Below are 23,537 nucleotides of genomic sequence, written 5' to 3' on the forward strand. Positions count from 1 at the left end.
TTACAAAAACGTCAAAAACAAAATGATCCCCAAAAACAAAACAAAAAACAAAACGAATGTTTAAAATGAACGACTTTTGAAGCCAGTATCGTTTGTATTGACTCTGTTTTAAAACTGCAGCTGCAAACTTCAGTGTTTGATCTGTCCAATTTTTTTTATTTATTTATCTATCTATTTATTTATTTTATTTATTTATTTATTTATTACGTCATATATCCAAAGTGAAAATCGCAACAAACGATGACGCAAACGGTTTATTTATTCCTTGAAAAAAAATCTAATGTCATTTGTCTGTATAGACTCAAATGTTATATACTTTTTGGACATTTTATGCATAAATTCCAGCCCTGTGACAGACTGGTGTCAGGTTGAACCCCGCCCCACGCCCCGTGACTGCTGACCCTTAATTGGAGGAAGTAAAGTTCGTCCCTTCGGCTGCTCCGTTGGTTTGCACTCGGAGTCAACACAGCAGATCCGAGGTGGATCTGCATGTTGAATTGGCACAACTTTTACATGGAGAAATGTGGCAGGATGGGGTTTGAACCACTTGGTCAGTAAGCGGCTTTGGAAAATGGATGAATGCGTAATTCCAGCGCGCAGAGCTGGAGAGTCAGACGTGTCAGTGGACTCCATACAAGCTCTAAAATGATCTACTTTTTCGTGTGCATCATTTAAAGACAGTGGAAAGTCTCTGGAAAGTGGAGAAAAATATTTCAGTCATTATTTTTGCTCGATTCCTGGTCGCTCTGGTCGTCCGTGAAGCACACGTCCACGTCGCTGTCATTGTCGCTCTTTTGCTCCGCGGCCTCAAACAGGCCGTCCGGTTTGTCGTCTGCTTTCTTCACGGTCTGTCCGGGGTGTCTGGACTTGACGTGGCGCTCCAGATCTCGCCTGCGCACCAGCACTTTGCCGCAGAAGTCGCACCTGTAGGGCGTGTTTCCCTCCGCGTGGAGTCGGATGTGTTTGTTTAAGTTGCTGGGGTCCCCAAAAGGCCTGAAGCACACTTTGCATTTGAGCGGCTTATACCCCGTGTGAGTCCTCATGTGGATCTTCAGGCCATATTTCCTGGAGTAGAGCTTGCCGCAGTACAGACACAGGTGGCCCTTTTTGGGTTTGCCGGGGGCAGCGCTGTTGGCGCTCCCGGTGGGCATCGAGTCCAGCCTCGTCCGGTTTTTCTCCGCGGAGATTTCGGACAGCTGTTGTGTGTGCATAGCTATCTCCCGGTCAATGTTGGTGATTGAGCCCAGGTCTTGACTCAGCGAAGGAGCGCCGAAGTAAGACATGGACTCTGGGTACTTGAGGAGATTGCTGAAGTGGAACTTAAGCGGGTAGTACGGAGAACTGTACAGAAGCTCCCCGTTGTAAACGGTGAAGGGCATCAGCGGGAGGTTACAGTCTCCTCCGTACGTTTTGACACCTTCGAAGTGAGGGAGTGAGAACCTTTCAAAGTGGAGTCCAGGTGGCATCTGGGGATAACGAGACGGCGACAGGCTTGAGTGCATCCGACTCTCCACGTGCTTAAAAGCGGAGGTCTCCATGTGAGGTAGCAACGGGAAACCCCGGATTGCGTTTGCGCAGGGTACGATTGAAGATGCCGAATCCACAATTGCGGTTGCACATTTGGGAGGGTGGCTCCGACCTCCGTTCAGCGGCTCCCCAACGTTGCGGATCGGCTTCATGTTGCCGATGAGTTTGCTGAAGCCTAGGCCGCTCAGCTTCCCGTTGGCGTCCTCTCTGGACACGTCGCCACTCTGGAGTTTGGAAAGCCCCGTCGGTTTAAAGGCGGAGCGGACGCCCGGGTGGAAGCCCAAACTGCTCAGCACCGACGATGTGGCGCCGAGCCCGAGGTTTTTGGATGAGGTCACGCTCATGTCGAGGGCCCTGTCCTGCTCCTCTGAGCCGCTTTTCTTTGCTTTACTCACAAACTGTGAGGACGAAACCCCCCGCCTGCCAGAGTCTGACACAGAGGAGTTCGTGTGGCCGCTCCTCGGTGAGGTGGAGGTGTTGGGGATGTCTCCAGACTTTGGCGACCTGCTGAAGTTCTCTGAGCTTCTAACCTGCTCACTGGTCACAACCCCCCGGCCGTTGCTCAAAGCGCAGTGGAAGTGGATGTGGGCCTTGAGTGTGTTCGGGTATTTGAATATTCTCCAACAGTACCAGCAGATGTAACGCTCGTCACCTGCAAGAACAGCAGACATGAAGTTATTGGTAACATGGAATCACATCATTTAGGAAGATGATAGGTGGCATCATTTATCATGTTTTTCCGTGCGTAAAATATTCGATCCGTGCATAAAATGCAAAATGCGCGCATCATGATTATCATGTGGGGAAAAATGTGAAGCTTAACTACAAAAGTACACAAAGTCCCACAATGTCACCAACATCACGTTTGCGTAAAACGCAATGTCTACGCGTAAATGTGAAAGTCGCACTATTAATGCAAATAACAAAAAATAAATGAATAAATAAATCCTCACATATGTATAACATGCGGATGCGTTCATAAAAACCAAGGAGGACTGCAAATATTATTCCTACAATATTGGCGATACCCGTGCGTAAAATGAAAGACCCGTGCGTAAAAAATAAGTAATGTGCTGTAAATCTGGACAGAAAATTCACAAGACTATAACCATAAACATCCCCAAATCCCTATAATGCCACATAATATATGGTTGTATCTTTGCTTTGATTGCGTTTGAAAAAACTTAAACTGATTTGCTTGCCACTACAGTGCTGAACCCAACTTAAAACGACGGTATTGGAAAATTAAGCGTTTCGTTGTCCGCTATAAAAGCGGACAACGAAACGCTTAATTTAAAAATCCCGAGGCTCCAACGGCAGCATTTTATCCAATTTAATAGATATAGTCCGGTTTCTAAGATCTGGTGCCAAATGTAACAGACACGGGGCGCCCTTCTAATGGCTCCCAGTCGAGCGCTCAGAGGTTAATATAGATGTAATGGTTCTGTAATCCTCATACGGGCCATTGTTTATGATCTCCATTAAAAAGAGCAAACGCCCAATCTGGCGCTCAGAAACCCATGTATTGAATGCGCCACTTTCTCTCTCTCTCTGCGCGCTTTCCCGTGGATGTGACAGCAGCTGTTGCTTGAAATCGCGAGTCTGCTGAAACAATGGCGCAGGCCCATCTGTTGACGCCTGATAATAGGAGAGTGCGTAAGTCCAGGAGTGCACACGGTGTGCCGGCCCGGAGAATCACAGCAATACACCCCACATAAAACTTAGCATTCATTAGTTCACAATACCTTAACGCACCCACCTAATTCACCGTGAAGCACTTGTTTTTGAATTTATTTGCTTTTGAATGCATGAATATTAACGACGCGATGACATTTGTTAACCCCTGAATCAACAGCCTCTTCTGTGGTCGCAGTCTGTGCTTTTAATTGCTTTTATATTATCACCACCCTAATTAGTTGATCACAAATAAGTTTTTTTTTATTTCGATAGTTTGATATTATTTCAAAGCTCGCAATTAAATTTAGAGAGTCTCCTGACACGGAAATTTCAGTATCATCTAAAATCGTTTCCTTTTTAGGAGGATTTTCCTATGAGGTTTCCGTTTTTAATCAGATTACATCCTGGTTATCTGGTGTGCTGAGATTAAAAACATTAATCCCCAAGAGCAAACAAATTACAAATTCTAATCCATTTATAAAAGATTAAGATTACCAAAGCGGTTCAAAAACAAAACTTAGGCAAACGAAAAATTATTTAAAGTCAAATTTCCGTGTTTTTGTTTACAAGTACACTTTTGATGTGATCGAAAAAGTGTATTTTATATTTATAATAATTCAAATCAATGCCTTTAGCCACTTCTGCCGAACACATTTAACATTTCCCCATAAAATAAAATGTTTCTATAATGCGTATATTTTAGCAATAAATAAATAAACAAATAAAATAAAATTCAAAGACAGAATATGTTGGAATTGTACAATAATTAATTAATAAATGATTAAATGAAGACATGCTGACTGGGGAAAGAACATCAGCTGATCTCTGCGCGACAAAGAGGAGCATCACTGGTTGGGGGTCATTTAACTGTGCGCTCACAGGCTCCTCAATTTATCAGTACCTGTTTAGACAGTGTTCAACTAAAAAAAAAAAAAAGAAAAGAAATCTCTCCCCACTCTCTTTAACACTGATTTCACTTAATGAACTTACAAAGTATTACAAACATGGCAAGTTTAAAATGCATTTTTATGTATCATCATTATTGTTGTCATTATTAATTGGTTAGACCTTCTCCCCTTGTTCACCTTTTTCGTCGTGCGTGGGAGTGGCCGTGGTGGGGATGTCGTACCACTGAGCCAGAGCATTGGAGTACCAAACACTGAGCTCCTCTCCTGCGGAAATTTCTCTCAGCACACGATAGAAAATCTTAAAAAAAAAAAAAAAAAAAAAAAAAAAAAAAAAAACAATCATAACAATAATTTAAAGAGGGACGGTTGAAACATAAATTGATTGAAACAAAAAAAAAAATCTAATAAAAAATTGCATCAGATTAAAAAATAAGAATTTAAGAAGAATAAAAAATTACCTGTCCTCCAGGTAAATCCGACACTGCTTCCAGGTTTTGTTCCTGACTGTTCCTGGCGGCGCGGATGAATCCGATCCAATCCGGAACGGGACAGCCGGACTCATCCAGGAACTCCCCACGAACTAACCGGATCTAAATGGGCCGCAAAACGAAAATTCCTCGATTACGATTTAAAATAAATAAAGAATGCATGTTTAAAGTAAGATGTAACAAACACTTAATGAACTATATATAAATCGAAGAAGATTTAAACGGAAATATTAATTAAATATTTATACCTTTATTTCATATTTAAGGTTGTACCTGGAGGTGCTGTGACCAAAACGCGCCTAATGCGTCTTTATCCGCTCTGCTGATAATTTCCTAAAGAGGCTGACACTCGGGCCTAATTGAGTTGATATGGGAAACGAATTTGAGGAGTGTCAGAGCGTTTCTAAACTGTTAAAGGACATTAAAGATGGAAGCGTGACATTTGACACAGAGACTGCACCTGATGATCGCCGGCAGCCCGAGGGCCGCGCATTTAGTCGCATCAATCACGACCTGTGACAGCTCCAACAATAACGGCTTTTCATAAGAAGAGGAGCAGCAGAAGATTTAGTCAAAGATTCTAAAAACAAATCCTTTGATCTTTTTCAACACCAATCTGTCTATAATATGAATGGTTCTAATCCAATAACCAGGTTGCGTTTGTTTTGTTTTATCCGTTTTTTGATGATGATTATTTTTTATTTTTGCCTGAGGCCTCGCTGCCATCTTTCCATGGCCGGATTAAATTAGGATTAAACAGCTCATCGGGATAACTGGCCCGCCGGGCAGTGAAATGTGAGGAGGGTGAGATCCCACACAGCGCCATTAGGCCGGTTAAAGCGCAGCCTGACAAGTCGGTCACTAATGGAGCTCAATTATTTCCAACCTGACAGGCCAAACCGATCCAGAGCCAACGGGCCCGATGGAGTCTGACGGTTAAAATTCTGATCCAATAAATTCGTTCTGCAGTGGTTAAAGTGGTTCATGTTTGCAACGTGTCTGGTTTAGAAAATGTTTTAAGAACGTGGGCTTTTTATAGCGCCCAACATTAATGTGACAATAATAATAATAATAATAATAATAATAATAATAATAATACATTTGAAATTGTTTTTATTCACTAAATTATCTGCATGCTTGTAAAGGAAATAATAACAATATTAAAAAAAAATCACCTTTTTCTTGGGTCCAACTTCTTTGTGATCTGACACGTAGTTCCCCAGTTTGAAGATGCCCGGTACCGGTCCAATCTGGAGACCGGTCGGGATGCTGCAGTCCGAAAACACACTGACTGTGGTGGACGCCCGACTGGCTTGCATGGCGTGGGGTGCGATCAGAACCATGAAGACTGATGGAGACCGAGTGAGGGAAGAGTCGGGGCGTGAGGAGGAGGAGGACGTGAAGGATGAGGACCGGCCGATACCCGCCCTCAAAGTGACGCGCCAGCGTTTTGCTCTCTGGCTTTTCTAGTGACGGTGCAGCAAGGTGCGCCCCCCCGGAGTTTTTTTTTGGGGGGGGGGGGGGGGGGGTAGGGATGCTGTAAGTTTGTTGCGCGCACTTGCGTGCGCTGCTGAGTGTGAGAGAGTTGCGCTCTCCCAGCAGCTGTGAGGGGAGCAGGGGGACCCGGGGCCGGTCACATGGAGACTTTCCCTCACCCCGCCGCATAATGAAGCGCTCCAAACCGGTCAACGGACACAAAGAACCGGGCGACCTTCCCATCCCCAAAACCCAATTTGTCAAGGGCAGAGAAAAGCGGGCGCAGAATCAAAGGTCCACAGCGACCATTAATCCTCAGAGCGCGCCTTTGTCCTCCGGACAGTTCCGATATTTTAACTGACAAATCCACTGTATAATTCCTCCATAAATCCTCACCCCTTTCTCATTCTTCCCTTTCAAACCAGCTTTTGGAAATCAGTGCCTACTTTAAATCTACTTGCTGGCACTCGGACTTCAAAGCGGTGCTTCTCCTCCTCCTTTGTGTCCGAGTGGAACAAAAGGAGCAGGAAAGTTTAGAGGACTTGTTAAGTTCTATTGACTCCCGGCGTGTGCCGGGTTCACACCAGGCAGGTACCAGTAGGAACAGAAATGTTGAAAATAATCATCATCCTCCTCCTCCTCCTTTCCAATCTCGCGTGTGTCTCAAAGTCCAAGAAAACCTCACGAAGGTCTGATCATCCAGTTTGGTGACCATCAAAAAATCGCACACATTTAACTGGTATTTTAGATCAACTCGAGCATTTATGTTGATGAAAAAACTTTTAGTTTTAGACAGTTTTTTTTAGTTTTTTACAGTTTTAGACAACGCAGTCTCACGGCCTGTCGTGACTCAGCAGCGCCAAATGTACATTAATCTGTTGGTTCGTGACACTGTCACGAAAAGTGCAAAATGTTCGTCATGGGAGCACAAATTTATTCTAATACGTTCCGTGACGGCTGTACGAAATTAAAAGTCAATCAATCAATCAATTCAATCAATTTTATTTATATAGCACCAAATCACAACAAACAGTTGCCCCAAGGCGCTTTATATTGTAAGGCAAGGCCATACAATAATTATGTAAAACCCCAACGGTCAAAACGACCCCCTGTGAGCAAGCACTTGGCTACAGTGGGAAGGAAAAACTCCCTTTTAACAGGAAGAAACCTCCAGCAGAACCAGGCTCAGGGAGGGGCAGTCTTCTGCTGGGACTGGTTGGGGCTGAGGGGAGAGAACCAGGAAAAAGACATGCTGTGGAGGGGAGCAGAGATCAATCACTAATGATTAAATGCAGAGTGGTGCATACAGAGCAAAAAAAGAAAGAAACAGTGCATCATGGGAACCCCCCAGCAGTCTAAGTCTATAGCAGCATAACTAAGGGATGGTTCAGGGTCACCTGATCCAGCCCTAACTATAAGCTTTAGCAAAAAGGAAAGTTTTAAGCCTAATCTTAAAAGTAGAGAGGGTGTCTGTCTCCCTGATCTGAATTGGGAGCTGGTTCCACAGGAGAGGAGCCTGAAAGCTGAAGGCTCTGCCTCCCATTCTACTCTTACAAAAGCAGCCGAAAGCCCGGGGGGGCGGGGTCAGGAGGGTTATATTTAGGGTTAGGAGTAGGTTATGGTTAAAGTTAGGGTTGGGTGTACGGTAGGGTTAGGAATAGTGAATTACAAAAAAAAGAAAAAGTCATGAAAATTTGGATCATTTCGTGACAGGAGCACGACAATTATTATTATTATTTTCTTCTCCCACTAATCACTTTCCTGTAAAATGTGATCTAAAAAACACGCAAATATCAGAATAAATTAATTTGGGGGTTTTTTTTTGTTTGTTTTCAAATAATAATATTTCCTCCCTGTAATCAAATCTAGAGGATTGATGTTTCATGAATGAAAAGAAGTCATTCACCCTGTTGACATATCCCATAATCCCTTGCACGCCAGAGAGTCGCTGCAGTCAAACAACAGAGAACCCACACGATGACAGTTGTAAATGAATATTATACTACAAAAATGTAATTTTTTATGCTTTTTGTCACGTTAATAACAGACTGCTGCATGATACCCTGAAAACTTGCTAAAACAATTATAACAATCCGTGTCTGCTACGTTTAATCTGCATGGAATTTAATAAACACAAACCGAATTTCACACATATTATATATATTAGTCTGGAACAAAGAGGACAAACAGTGTTGTAAAGAACAATAATCAAGATGTTAAAGAGCAAACTTCACTTTCCCCCAGAACGACATGATCAGGAAGCGACTGTAGCTCACAGCAGCTCCCACTGAAAATAACGGAGAGACAGACTGTGATTCTCACATGTTTACATAAAACAAACACAATAACAACATCTATAAACCCAGAGAATATATAGTTTTAGGCACAATATAAAAATAGTTTTATGTTGCATGTTAATGGTGTTGTCTGTGTGCAACAGTTAAAGTGCAGCATGATCAGAGCGTCTCAATGCAGTTCTCAATGTTACTGAGATCTCACAGAGCGGCGACCTCTCCGAGGTTTTGCTGGATTTGAAACGTCAATAGGGCGAATTAAGACAAATATAAAAACAACTCATGTTAAAAAAAAATAAAAAATCACTGAGTCATGTACATACAATTGTGCTAAAAAATTTACATATCCTGGCAGAATTTTTGATTTTGTTTTTCGGAGAATATGAATAATAACACAAAAAAAGTTTTTCACTCATGGTTAGTGTTATTGTCAAACAACTGTGTTTCCTCTTTTTAAATCATAATGACAACAGAAACTAGCCAAATGACCCTGATGAAAAGTTTACTTCAGATACTTTGAAAACCATCAGTGGACCAGTTAGCTTCCAATAAATTTGGGTCTTTTAGACCGGCATAGTGAATAATGCTTAATAGTTAAAAACATTTGTAAAGCCTGAAATCATAGATTTTAGTGCTTGTCTGTTATGATTTGTAGCAGACAGACAGCTTTGAGAGGTACAGCGCTATCCTCTGCAGAAAAAGAGAACTGACTACCAGACAGAAAAGAAGATAAAGGAAGAAAACTAACTTTTTTTCACACCATATTGACTTCCAGGCGTATCACACGAGTCATGCATGGTCAGACAGTTTTAACTTATGGTTAAATTTTTTAACTAATTCCGGACAAGTTATTTAAATTAATGTCACGTCTGTCATTTTATAAAGTGAAAATATCAGCTATATGTTTTCATTTTAAAGTAATGCACTAATTTTGAAGGGTTTAGCATTTAGACACACATGCTACCATGGATTATGGGAAAATTAGTTTCCTGACATCAGTGGTTGGTCGGTATATAACACACAAGTAACTGTAACGTGTGGTGAGTTTTACAAATAAATCTGTATTTGTAAATATGTCATTTTTTTCATTTGTAAAAATGAGGCAATTTGAAAACTGAAAATACTGTTTAAGTGATTCAGCACTTTTAACGAATGTGTGGCAATTTCTGTTCACACTGCATTGAACACTGCCATTTACTGGATGGCCAGTAGATGGCAATTTTCCCATAATGCACTGTGGCATGTGTGTCTGCATAGACATTATATATGTAGACGCCCCGTAACTTGCTGCAACATAATCTAGCGTTGCCGCCATATTGGATGGGTCTCTTCACAATAGGCTCGCACCAGAGTCAACTGGAGTCAATGGAGAGTCGAGCAAATTTGTCAGTATTTGGTGCTGCTTATGTTGCAATAACTGGCGCAGTATAGAACCCAGATCGCGTGGGATTACCTTTCATAAATATGATTGTACAATAATTTTGGTTATTTTACCATTTGTAATATTATATGGTAACGAATGGTACTTAGGTGTAACGTTATTACAGCAGGAACTGGTCCTCTCTCTCATTAACTGTTTCCATCCAACTAGTATGGCAACTCAAGCTAATTTTCCTTAATGCGGCAAAGGGAAGAGTGTATTTGTGCACATTTCCATCCACTTGTTATGCGCTTTTGTTTCACAGTTTTTTGGAATTGAGTGTATTTGACAAAGTAAAGCTGCACCACATCACAAAATTAACTCCACTGGAGTCACAGAGTGTCAGCACACAGAAAAGAAGCTGTGAAAAACACAATTCTTTTTCAAGGCTTTTAGCTCTCCAGCCCCAGTCAAAAGCCTAACAAGGTAGTTTAAGACCCTGGAATGACCTGGAACTTTAAAAAAAAATGGCCTTGAAAAAAATGTTCATCTTTGTTACATATATTAAAGCAAAAATCTGCACAACCTAAGCGTGCCCATGCAAAAAAAAAAACAAAACAAAAAAAAATTATTAGGGGTGTCTAATAAAAGTGTTTTGTTTTTGTTTTTGTTTTTTTTGCATGGGAGCGCTTAGGTTGTGCAGATTTTTGCTTTAATATTTGTCTCACCTTGATCCAGCACGTCGTTTTACACATCTTGGATTTGTGTCTATTTGATTTATCTTTGGAACAAAACCAGGTGAGCGAAGCAGAGGAAATTAAAGTGATGTCCCGTGTGTGTGTGTGTGTGTGTGTGTGTGTGTGTGTGTGTGTGTGTGTGTGTGTGTGTGTGTGTGTGTGTGTGTGTGTGTGTGTGTGTGTGTGTGTGAGAGAGAGAGAGAGAGAGAGAGAGAGAAATCAAATGAACAATCCAAACTTGTTTCTTTACTAAATTATAAAATTAATTTATACATTTATTTATATACCATATGTCTTTGTTAAAGAGCATAAGACAAAGTCTTTCAGCATGAAAGTACGTATTTTTAATGTGCGACAGCATCCTGTATCGTAACTGAATCTCTACTGTTTCTAACAACCAAACCATGGGAAAATTGGGCAAAAATTCCACCTTCCTCAGTAGAAATAAATGCACTGGAGGTGCAATAGGGACCCATCCAAGATGTTGGCCGGCTGAAATGTCAGCTCTGAGGCGTCTATGTACAGTGAGGAAAATAAATATTTGAACACCCTGCATATTTTGCAAGTTCTCCCACTTAGAAATCATGGAGGGGTCTGAAATTTTCATCTTAGGTGCATGTCCACTGTGAGAGACATAATATAAAAAAGAAAAAAAAAAACAGAAATCACAATGTATGATTTTTTTAATTAGAAGCACCTATTTGAGGGTATTAGCTTAAACAGAGTAAACACAATTGTGACTTCGGCCTGAGTGATGGACGAGTCCGCCTCTGAGTGCCCAGTCTCTGCTTCCTCTTCGGAAGATGTGACAATGGGATTGAGGAGATCCTCGAAGTATTCCTTCCAACATCATCCCCAGTCAGAGTCAACAGCTCCCCACCCGCATCATAGACAGTGCCGGTGGAGAGCTGCTTCTGCCTTCTGAGGCGTCGGATGGTTTGCCAGAATTTCTTCAAGGCTGACCAATAGTCCTCTTCCATGGCTTCCCCTAACTCCTCCCACACAATTGTTCGGTGGCAAGGCTCCTGGGGTGGATGAATTCCGTCCTGAGTACCTTAAGTCTCTGGATGTTGTGGCACTGTCTTGGTTGACATGCCTCTGCAACATCGCGTGGTGGTCGGGAACAGTGCCTCTGGATTGGCAGACCGGGGTGGTGGTCCCTCTGTTTAAGAAGGGGGACCGGAGGGTGTGTTCCAACTACAGGGGGATCACACTCCTCAGCCTCCCCGGTAAGGTCTATTCCAGAGTACTGGAGAGGAGAATTCGACCCATAGTCAAACCTCAGATTCAGGAGGAGCAGTGTGGTTTTCGTACTGGTCGTGGCACACTGGACCAGCTCTACACACTCCAATGGGTGCTCAAGGGTTCATGGGAGTTCGCCCAACCAGTCCACATGTGCTTTGTGGATCTGGAGAAGGCGTTTGACCGTGTCCCTCGGGGCACCCTGTGGGGGGTGCTCTGGGAGTACGGGGTCCGGGGTCCTTTGTTAAGGGCTATCCGGTCCTTGTACGACCGCAGCAGGAGCTTGATTCGCATTGCCGGTAGTAAGTCAAACCTGTTCCCAGTGCACGTTGGCCTCCACCAGGGCTGCCCTTTGTCACCAGTTCTGTTCATTACCTTTATGGACAGAATTTCTAGGCGCAGCCAGGGTGTGGAGGGGGTCTGCTTTGGAAACCACAGAATCTCATCTCTCCTGTTTGTGGACGATGTGGTTCTGTTGGTGTTGTTAAATCAGGACCTTCAGCGTGCACTGGGGCAGTTTGCAGCCGAGTGTGAAGCGTCCGGGATGAAAATCAGCACCTCCAAATACAAGGCCATGGTTATTGACCGGAAAAAGGTGCCTTGCCCTCTTCAGGTCGATGGAGTGTCCTTGCCTCAAGTGGAGGAGTTTTAGTATCTCGGGGTCTTGTTCACGAGTGAGGGATGTATGGAGCATGAGCTCGATAGATGGATCAGTACAGTGTCTGCAGTGATGCGGTCGCTGTATCGGACCGTCGTGATGAAGAGAGAGCTGAGTAGGGGTTCAAAGCTCTCGATTTACCGATCGATCTACGTTCCGACCCTCACCTATGGTCATGAGATTTGGCTCATGACTGAAAGAACGAGATCGCGAGTACAAGCGGCCGAGATGGGTTTCCTCCGCAGGGTGGCTGGGTGCTCCCTTAGAGATAGGGTGAGGAGCTCGGTCACTTGGGAGGAGCTCGGAGTTGAGCCGCTGCTCCTCCATGTTGAAAGGAGCCAGCTGAGGTGGCTCGGGCATCTTTTCCTGATGCCCCCTGGGCACCTCGCTGGAGAGGTGTTCTGGGCACATCCCATTGGGAGGAGGCCCCGGGGAAGACCCAGGACACGCTGGAGGGACTATGTTTCTCGGCTGGCTTGGGAACGCCTCTGGGTTCCCCGGAGGAGCTGGGGGAGGTGTGTGTGGATCGGGAGGTCTGGGCGGCTTTGCTTGAGCTGCTGCCCCCGCGACCCGACTCCGGATAAAGCGGAAGAAAATGGATGGATGGATGGATGGATGGATGGATGGATGGATGAATGGATGGATGGATGGATGGATGAACACAATTGTTAGACAATAAATGGCTTCACACAACCACTAACCATGAGTGAAAAAAGGTTTTTCTGTTATCAAAGAAGAAGTCAGTAGGTCAAATAGCCTTTTCTTATCGTGACACTCGCTCTGTGGAAGGTCTTCCTGCGACTGTGAGGCAGTTGGAGTCTGTGGACATTTTTAAGTCAAGATTTAAAACCAATTTTTATTCTCTTTCTATTCTTATGAATAGCTTTATTTTTTATCTGTTTTATTCTTTTACTTCTGTTTTTAATTATGTATTTGATTTTTTAAATTTTTATTGATTTATTTTAAATTTTATATTGAATTGTTCTGTGTGAGGCGCTTTAGTGTGTGATTGGGTGCTTTATAAGCGATTAAAATGAAATCTTTCATACTGTCTGAAAAATTGCCAAAAAATCTAAAATTCCATCAGGACATGTAAACTCATGAGCACAACTGTCTGTACACACACACACACACACACACGTTCCTCTGCTGCATAATGAGTTAATTAATTAAGGCTGCTGTTAGCAAAATCAACTGATTCAGAGCTGATTAAGTCACTTGAGAGACTCATCCTGAGACACCTCCACACACTCGTGGAACCATCACTGGACCCCCTGCAGTTCACGTACCAGCCCAACAGGGGAGTGGAGGACACCATCATCTTCATGCAGCACAGAGCTTATTCTCACCTGGAGGAGGCAGGCAGCACTGTGACAGTCATGTTCTTCAACTTCTCCAGTGCCTTCAACACCATCAGGAGCAGCACGGGGGCACCACAGGGGATGGTCCTGTCTCCCTTCCTGTTCACACTCTACACCTCAGACTTCAGGTTCTGGTCACAGTCCTTCCACCTGCAGAAGTTCTCGGATGACTCTGCTATTGTGGGCAGTGACCAGGAGGCTGAGTACAGGAGTGTGGCGGACATGTTTGTGGAGTGATGTGGACTCGACCACCTACAGCGCAACGTGTCTAAGACAACGGAGCTGGTGGTGGACTTCAGAAGATGGAAGACCCAAACCCAGTTACATCAATGTAACTGAGGTGGACATTGTGGACTACAAGTACCTGTGTGTCCTCATAGACAACAAACTGGACTGGACTATAAACACAGATACTGTGTATGAGAAAGGTCAGAGCCAACTGTACTTCCTCAGGAGGCTCAGATCTTTCAATGTCTGCAGAAATATGTTACAGATGTTTTACCACTCTGTGGTCTCCAGCGTCATCTTCTACGCTGTAGTGTGCTGAGGCAGCAGGCTGAAGGCAGCTGACATGAACAGACTCAACAAGCTCATCAGGAGATCTGGCTCTGTCCTGGGGTGGAGCTGGAGTCCGTGGTGGGGGTGTCAGAGAGGAGGATGTTGAGGAAACTGCTCAGCATCCTGGACAACACTTCCCACCCCCTGCATGCCACACTGACATCCTGTCAGAGCACCTTCAGCCACAGACTGAGGCCACCAAGGTGCACAACAGAACGCCACAGGAGGTCCTTCCTACCTGTGGCAACCAGACTTTGTAACTCCTCCCCCTTCTGCAGGATGAATACATGACAGAGTTTTTCAGTTACTCAGAGTTATGTGCAATACTGTCAACATTCAGTCATTTTGCATAAACATGTTGGACTCACTGTTCTTACTGTTAAGGAAAAATCAATGTTTACTCTTTGAGCACTCTGGCACAATAATTTCCTTCAGGATTAATACAGTTCTTCTTATTGTTACACTTGTCTTACAGGAAGAGGCAGCTTGTTGTCTATCAACAGGTTTATTATTTGGCTGACAGCAGGCATTGGCATTCTCCCATACTCTGTTCACATCACTTCCTTTTATATTTTTGCTCATTAATATAACAACATTTTTTATGGGGGTGGGGGGTCCAAATGAATTAACACTCTCCCCTCAAAAATGTAATGTTGACCTGGCATTATAAAAACAGATTCTCAAGCACACTCAGTATCCACAGTCCACACTTGGTATCCACACATTACATAGGAGTAGGTTTGCACTACGTAGGAGTTAGAGTCCATAAAGATGCAGACTGGTAACAGTCCCTAGTTCAGCAGGTCTCCATGCAATACGTCTGCAGAAGAGGCCTTTGTGCACAATGACCGTCAGCTGCTCCCTCCACCATAGTGAGTATCTGCATGTTTCCTGAGAGTAAGGTTCTCTTCATAGTCATAACCTACACAATTAACCAATATGTGGTGCCTTCGCCTGCGTTAAACACCAACATTTTTCTTGTTTTTGCCATTTTAATCAACTCTTTAATCACTTTATAACATTAAAACAGCTTTAAAACTACTCATTTACTTATCAAATCTAAAATTTATGAACCATAACTTTTTCTAGTTGTTACCCATCTTTTCCATATCCTCTACACATGTGAAGTACTGGTTGACCAAACTTATCATAAGTCAGTATCACTCTTTGTTTCCTCAATCTCAAAGGATACTTTCTCACAGGAGTGCTGACGGAACCCTCCTGGTCACTGGAGCTGGACTGGAACGACGCCTCACCCGGGTCCTGGTCTGCCTCAGCCAGGTCTGGTTCCATCATATTGTCACCCTCTGGTTCTAGCTGTTGTGGTTTTCACCCTCCAGAGTTCTATCATTGTTCGGGTAAAAAGCAGGTGCTTTGGCTCTCAGTGAACTGTGACTTCAATTGGCTCCAGCTTGCAGTCCGATGATGGTGCTCCAGCCATCATCCTCTTCCTCATCATCATCAGCAGCTGTGCCACGCTGTGCGTCCACATTTCTTTGCTCCTTCATCCTTCTCTTTCCAGTCTCTTTAGAGAGAAGCTCCACTGTTTCCAAGGGGAGAAAGTCACATGTAACAAGAAGTCTCTGTACATAATCTGAACACGTCCTTTACCATTTTCTGGTTGGATTTCATACACTGGACTATCTGGGTATTTCTTCTGGGTCACTTCATACATTTTGTCTTCCCAGAACGATCTCAGTTTTCCCGGCCCACCTTTATCTGTTAAGTTCTGAACAAGTACTCTGGATCCAGGGAGTAAACACAGATCTTCTTGACCTGCAGAGCTTTACCTCTCATCCCTTCTTTGTTTGCCGCTTTGGAGGCCAATTTATAAGCTTCAGTCATTTTCGCCCTCTACTGTTCAGCAAAGTCCTCCTGAGATGAGCTCTGTTCGTTTGTCGTTAGACCAAACATCAGATCAATGGGCAACTTCAGACTGCGACCAAATAACAGGACATATAGGGCATACCCCGTAGCCTCACTGTGTGCAGCTGTAGGAATGAACCACTTTTGCCAAAGAGGACTTCCAGTCTGCTTTAGCCGTTTCAGGCAACTTTCTGAGCATTGCCAACAAAGTATGATTAAATCTCTCCACCTGTCCATTCCCTTGGAGGTGGTAGGGTGTTGTTTGGGACCCCTGCACACCACTATACTCCTGGAGCTTTGCAAACAGTTTATTTTGAAACTCCTTACCCTGGTCATGATGGAGACATGCAGGAAAACCAAATCTGAGGGCAAAATCTCCAAATATCTTCTCGGCAGCAGTGTGGGCAGCTTTTTTATGACAGGGATTTCAATGTATTTTCATTTATATATCACAACAAAGATCAGCCCGGGCAAAGCGGGCAAAGTGGTCCATTAAAACCAGGATGTACACACATCCTCCAAGTGTAGGAAATCAACAGACACTCATTCAAATGGGTCGGTGGTGACAGAGTTAGTCAGCGGTGCCCTTGTTGGCCTGTTGGGACATTTATTCTTCAAACCGCTGCAAACTGCGCCACACAGTGCATTACCTCAAGATTAACATCCTGTGTGCACTTGTTCATATACTGCTCCGTATCTAAGGACATACATGAGAGACTATCTGCACCCCTGTTGGCTTTCCCAGAGTGATAATTAATCACAAACTGGAAATCAGCTCGTTCTGCCACCCATCTCTGCGTGGTGGTATTTAACTTAGCGGTGGTGAGCACATAAGTAAGGGGATTATTGTCTGTACAGACAGTAAATGGTGGGGAATAATACAGATAATCCTGAAACCTCTCACATGTGGCCCACTTCAGGGTAAGAAACTCGAGCTTCCCTGAATGAAGATGGTCGTTCTTCTCAGGGTTTGTAAGCGTCTTGGAGCCATACGCTATCAATTCAGTTCAATTCAATCAATTTTTTTATATAGCGCCAAATCACAACAAACAGTTGCCCCAAGGCACTTTATATTGTAAGGCAAAAGCCATACAATAATTATGTAAAACCCCAACGGTCAAAACGACCCCCTATGAGCAAGCACTTGGCTACAGTGGGAAGGAAAAACTCCCTTTTAACAGGAAGAAACCTCCAGCAGAACCAGGCTCAGGGAGGGGCAGTCTTCTGCTGGGACTGGTTGGGGCTGAGGGAGAGAACCAGGAAAAAGACATGCTGTGGAGGGGAGCAGAGATCGATCACTAATGATTAAATGCAGAGTGGTGCATACAGAGCAAAAAGAGAAAGAAACAGTGCATCATGGGAACCCCCTAGCAGTCTACGTCTATAGCAGCATAACTAAGGGATGGTTCAGGGTCACCTGATCCAGCCCTAACTATAAGCTTTAGCAAAAAGGAAAGTTTTAAGCCTAATCTTAAAAGTAGAGAGGGTGTCTGTCTCCCTGATCTGAATTGGGAGCTGGTTCCACAGGAGAGGAGCCTGAAAGCTGAAGGCTCTGCCTCCCATTCTACTCTTACAAACCCTAGGAACTACAAGTAAGCCTGCAGTCTGAGAGCGAAGCGCTCTATTGGGGTGATATGGTACTACGAGGTCCCTAAGATAAGATGGGACCTGATTATTCAAAACCTTATAAGTAAGAAGAAGAATTTTAAATTCTATTCTAGAATTAACAGGAAGCCAATGAAGAGAGGCCAATATGGGTGAGATATGCTCTCTCCTTCTAGTCCCCGTCAGTACTCTAGCTGCAGCATTTTGAATTAACTGAAGGCTTTTTAGGGAACTTTTAGGACAACCTGATAATAATGAATTACAATAGTCCAGCCTAGAGGAAATAAATGCATGAATTAGTTTTTCAGCATCACTCTGAGACAAGACCTTTCTGATTTTAGAGATATTGCGTAAATGCAAAAAAGCAGTCCTACATATTTGTTTAATATGCGCTTTGAATGACATATCCTGATCAAAAATGACTCCAAGATTTCTCACAGTATTACTAGAGGTCAGGGTAATGCCATCCAGAGTAAGGATCTGGTTAGACACCATGTTTCTAAGATTTGTGGGGCCAAGTACAATAACTTCAGTTTTATCTGAGTTTAAAAGCAGGAAATTAGAGGTCATCCATGTCTTTATGTCTGTAAGACAATCCTGCAGTTTAGCTAATTGGTGTGTGTCCTCTGGCTTCATGGATAGATAAAGCTGGGTATCATCTGCGTAACAATGAAAATTTAAGCAATACCGTCTAATAATACTGCCTAAGGGAAGCATGTATAAAGTGAATAAAATTGGTCCTAGCACAGAACCTTGTGGAACTCCATAATTAACTTTAGTCTGTGAAGAAGATTCCCCATTTACATGAACAAATTGTAATCTATTAGACAAATATGATTCAAACCACCGCAGCGCAGTGCCTTTAATACCTATGACATGCTCTAATCTCTGTAATAAAATTTTATGGTCAACAGTATCAAAAGCAGCACTGAGGTCTAACAGAACAAGCACAGAGATGAGTCCACTGTCCGAGGCCATAAGAAGATCATTTGTAACCTTCACTAATGCTGTTTCTGTACTATGATGAATTCTAAAACCTGACTGAAACTCTTCAAATAGACCATTCCTCTGCAGATGATCAGTTAGCTGTTTTACAACTACCCTTTCAAGAATTTTTGAGAGAAAAGGAAGGTTGGAGATTGGCCTATAATTAGCTAAGATAGCTGGGTCAAGTGATGACTTTTTAAGTAATGGTTTAATTACTGCCACCTTAAAAGCCTGTGGTACATAGCCAACTAACAAAGATAGATTGATCATATTTAAGATCGAAGCATTAAAGCATTAAATATCACCACAAGCTTGTCCTGTTGCCATTGATACAGCACCACCCCAAGCCCCTACTGTGAAGCATTACAGTGCACAATAAAAGGCTCTTTGAAATCTGGGTAACCGAGCACTGGGGGCTGGGAGAGAAAGTCAACACTATATGATGCTCAAGGTGTCACTTGATCATATGGGATGAAGGAAGTTGGCCAACACCCCTTTCTTTCTTTTTAACCTGTCTCTTCGAGGTCGGTTTTACTTGGTCTTTGCTGTCATTAGCAAGGAGGTCATGAAGAGGCTCAGCTATATGGGAGAAGTTTGGAATCTAGCTGAAGCAACAGGAAGTAAAACCTAGCAGCTTTCTCAGTTCTCCCACAGTGGTGGGTTGCTGATGTTTTAAAGCCTGCACAGGGGCAATGTCAGCAGGGTCCATAGTACAGCCCTCTTTAGTAACTAGTTTGCCAAGGAACCGTACCTGCTGCTTGAAGAACTCAAACCTTCAGGGAGTAAGCTTCACCCCATGGTCCTGATAACGGTGCAGGACATTCCTCAGGGCACTTCCCTTCAGACTATTTAGCATATCCTGTATGTGGGGGATTGGGTGTCGATCGGGTCTTGACTTTTTATTCAACTCTCTAAAGTCGCAGCACAAACGCAGTCCTCCATCCTTTTTCTGGACACAGACTATTGGACTACAATATGATGACTTAGATTTAGTGATCCAGCCCCGTATTCTTTTACTTCTTTATGAAGTGGCCTGAGGACTGAGATGTACAGTAATTGTTCTTCACAGGAATGGGCTCATTCAGTCTTATTTTCAACTGCAAAGAGGGAATTGTCCCTCCATCGTAGTCATCACAGGAAAATGTTCTTTCCTCCCTGAACAGCCGTTGAACGTCTTCCTGTTGTGTTGGAAGGAGGTGATCAAGTGGAACTGTCCGTCACCTCCCTAACATCACCATCCACTTCTGTCCTTCCACCTCTTCCTTTATCACTCGTGACACCCCCCACACCCCACCACCACCCCCCAGCTCACAGTAGTGGGCCTGATGTCTGCAGGATAGATGGTCTGAACTCTCTGTCTGTCCTAAAATAGTCTTTGCTGGCAGTTGAATATCATAAGTAGCTCTATTTTGGGGGAGGTGACAGTCTAGTGGTTAAGGTGTTGGGCTTGAGACCAGAAGATCCTCAGTTCAAATCCCCGCCTGACCGGAAAATCACTAAGGGCCCTTGGGCAAGGTCTTTAGTCCCCTATTGCTCCCGGTGTGTAGTGAGCACCTTGTATGGCAGCACCCTGATATCATGGTGAATGTGAGGCATTATTATAAAGCACTTTGAGCGTCTGATGCAATGTATCGAGCCTGAGACTATAGCTTTTAATGATGACTTTAGAAGCCAAGAGAGAAGATAAATAAGGAGACAAGTCACACAGGATGGTCTTATAAAAAAAACAATACCAGTGTTCCCATCAACGATTGTGCAGAGAAGGTCAGCCAACAGTCTCATGAAGACCACAATGATGAGGACGAAAACCTAAATCTGATACAAATCTTAATGATACACTGAATCCAGCATTTTCAGAGAGGAGACATTTGCATGCATGTATAACATGTCACCATAGTCAAGTATTGATATGAACGTTGCCTGAATCAGCCTTTTTCTCACCTTAAAGGAGAAACAACTTTTGTTTCTATCGTAGAAACCCAATTTGACCCTGAGTTTCTTTGTAAGACAATCAATATGGTATTTAAAAGATACATTTTCATCCAAGTAAAATCCCAAGTATTTATAGACTGAAACTCATTCAGTCACTTTCTCCTTTTGTGTAACAATCTGACAAACATCATCTGTCTTCCCTGATTTTGAAAAGCACATCATTTGAGTTTTGTCAGAATTGAGCCCAAGTCTTAATTGATGAAGATTACTCTGAGTAACATTAAAAACAGATTGTAGCTTTTCTGTGGCACTTGCGAATGATAAAGCAGAACAATACAAAACAGTGTCATGTGCATAAAAGTGAAATTTGGCATGAGTTACGTTTTGACACAAGACATTGATAGAAATAATAAATAAAATTGGACCCAATATGGACCCCTGGGGGACACCATTTTGAGTCAACAAAAGTTTGGAAGACACACCATCAACCTGAACACTTTGCGTTCTCTCTATGTCTCCTCCTCCTCTCCTCTCTCCTCCTCTCCTCTCTCCCCCTCTCCTCTCACCCTCTTCTCCTCTCTCCCCCTCTTCCTCCCCTCCTCCTGTCCTCTCCCCCTCCTCTCTTTCTCTCTGTCTCCTCCTCCTCTCCCCCTCCTCTCTCCCCCTCTTCCTCCCCTCCTCCTCTCCCTCTCTCACCCTCTCCTCTCCCCTCCTCTCTCTCCCCCTTTCCTCTCCCCCTCCTCTCCTCTCTCCCCTTCTTCCTCCCCTCCTCCTCTCTTCTCCCCCTCCTTTCTTTCTCGCTGTCTCCTCCTCCTCTCTCCCCCTCTCCTCTCCCCTCCTCTCCTCTCTCCCCTTCTTCCACACCTCTTCCTGTCCTCTCCCCCCCTCTCTTTCTCTGTCTCCTCCTCCTCTCCTCTCCCTCTCCTCTCCTCTCTCCCCCCTTCCTCCCCTCCTCCTCTCCCTCTCTCTCCCTCCTCTCTCCCCCTCCTCTCCTCTCTCCCCCTCCTCTCCTCTCTCCCCCTCTTCCTCCTCTCCTCATGTCCTCTCCCCCTCCTCTATTTCTCTGTCTCCTCCTCCTCTCCTCTCCCTCTCCTCTCCTCTCTCCCCCTCTCCTCCCCTCCTCCTGTCTTCTCCCCCTCCTCTCTTTCTCTCTGTCTCCTCCTCTCTTCTCCTCTCCTCTCCCCCTCTTCCTCCTCCTCCTCTCCTCTTCCCCGCCTCTCTTTCTCTCTGTCTCCTCCTTCTCCTCCTCTCCTCTCCTCTCCCCCTCCTCTCCGCTCTCCCCTTCTTCCCCCCTCCTCCTGTCCTCTCCCTCTCCTCTCTTTCTCTCTGTCTCCTCCTCCTCTCTCCCCCTCTCCTCTCCCCTCCTCTCCTCTCTCCCCTTCTTCCACACCTCTTCCTGTCCTCTCCCCCCCTCTCTTTCTCTGTCTCCTCCTCCTCTCCTCTCCCTCTCCTCTCCTCTCTCCCCCCTTCCTCCCCTCCTCCTCTCCCTCTCTCACCCTCTCCTCTCCCCCTCCTCTCTTTCTCTCTGTCTCCTCCTCTTCTCCTCTCCTCTCCCCTCTCTCCCTCCTCTCTCCCCTCCTCTCCTCTCTCCCCCTCTCCTCCCCTCCTCCTGTCTTCTCCCCCTCCTCTCTTTCTCTCTGTCTCCTCTCTTCTCCTCTCCTCTCCCCCTCTTCCTCCTCCTCCTCTCCTCTTCCCCGCCTCTCTTTCTCTCTGTCTCCTCCTTCTCCTCCTCTCCTCTCCTCTCCCCCTCCTCTCCGCTCTCCCCTTCTTCCCCCCTCCTCCTGTCCTCTCCCTCTCCTCTCTTTCTCTCTGTCTCCCCCTCTCCTGTCCCCTCCTCTCCTCTCTCCCCTTCTTCCCCCCTCTTCCTGTCCTCTCCCCCTCCTCTCTTTCTCTCTGTCTCCTCCTCCTCTCCTCTCCTCTCCTCTCCTCTCTCCCCCTCTTCCTCCCCTCCTCCTCTCCTCTCCTCTCCCCTCCTCTCCTCTCCCCTCTCTCCCTCTCCTCTCCCCCTCCTCTCCTCTCTCCCCTTCTTCCTCCCCTCCTCCTGTCCTCTCCCCCTCCTCTCTTTCTCTGTCTCCTCCTCTCCTCTCCTCTCCTCTGCCCCTCCTCTCCTCTCCCCCTCTTCCTCCCCTCCTCCTGTCCTCTTCCCCTCCTCTCTTTCTCTCTGTCTCCTCCTCCTCCTCTCCTCTCTCTCCCGCTTCCTCCCCTCCTCATGTCCTCTCCCCCTCCTCTCTTTCTCTGTCTCCTCCTCCTCTCCTCTCCCTCTCCTCTCCTCTCTCCCCCTCTCCTCCCCTCCTCTCTTTCTCTCTGTCTCCTCCTCTCTTCTCCTCTCCTGGCCTCTCCCCCTCTTCCTCCTCCTCCTCTCCTCTTCCCCGCCTCTCTTTCTCTCTGTCTCCTCCTTCTCCTCCTCTCCTCTCCTCTCCCCCTCCTCTCCGCTCTCCCCTTCTTCCCCCCTCCTCCTGTCCTCTCCCTCTCCTCTCTTTCTCTCTGTCTCCTCCTCCTCTCTCCCCCTCTCCTCTCCCCTCCTCTCCTCTCTCCCCTTCTTCCACCCATCTTCCTGTCCTCTCCCCCCCTCTCTTTCTCTGTCTCCTCCTCCTCTCCTCTCCCTCTCCTCTCCTCTCTCCCCCCTTCCTCCCCTCCTCCTCTCCCTCTCTCCCCCTCTCCTCTCCCCTCCTCTCCTCTCTCCCCTTCTTCCCCCCCTCTTCTCTCTCCTCTCTTTCTCTGTCTCCTCCTCCTCTCCTCTCCTCCTCCTCTCCTCTCTTTCTCTCTGTCTCCTCCTCCTCTCTCCCCCTCTCCTCTCCCCCTCCTCTCCGCTCTCCCCTTCTTCCCCCCTCCTCCTGTCCTCTCCCTCTCCTCTCTTTCTC

The 23,537-nt window shown here is 45.1% G+C and overlaps 1 protein-coding gene across 1 annotated transcript; it reads right to left on the bottom strand.

Moving 5' to 3' along the window:
• Positions 1–653: 653 nt before the first annotated feature.
• Positions 654–6,083, bottom strand: prdm13 (PR domain containing 13). Its single transcript, XM_034175425.1, has 4 exons — positions 5,776–6,083; positions 4,571–4,702; positions 4,290–4,410; positions 654–2,179 (listed from the first exon to the last, which is right to left on the bottom strand). Exons 1-4 carry the CDS (start codon positions 5,941–5,943, stop codon positions 714–716), a joined length of 1,887 nt encoding a protein of 628 aa, XP_034031316.1. The 5' UTR covers positions 5,944–6,083; the 3' UTR covers positions 654–713.
• Positions 6,084–23,537: the final 17,454 nt, after the last annotated feature.

Source organism: Thalassophryne amazonica, chromosome 7, assembly GCF_902500255.1.
Source record: "Thalassophryne amazonica chromosome 7, fThaAma1.1, whole genome shotgun sequence".
NCBI lineage: Eukaryota > Metazoa > Chordata > Actinopteri > Batrachoidiformes > Batrachoididae > Thalassophryne > Thalassophryne amazonica.

Coding starts and splice junctions, on each gene's coding strand:
- prdm13 (XM_034175425.1), bottom strand. CDS start 5,943: ATGGTTCTGATCGCACCCCACGCCATGCAAGCCAGTCGGGCGTCCACC. Junction 4,411..4,570: donor CGGATTTACCTGGAGGACAG/GTAATTTTTTAT, acceptor TTTTTTTTTAAG/ATTTTCTATCGTGTGCTGAG. Junction 2,180..4,289: donor TCCCACGCACGACGAAAAAG/GTGAACAAGGGG, acceptor CTGTTCTTGCAG/GTGACGAGCGTTACATCTGC.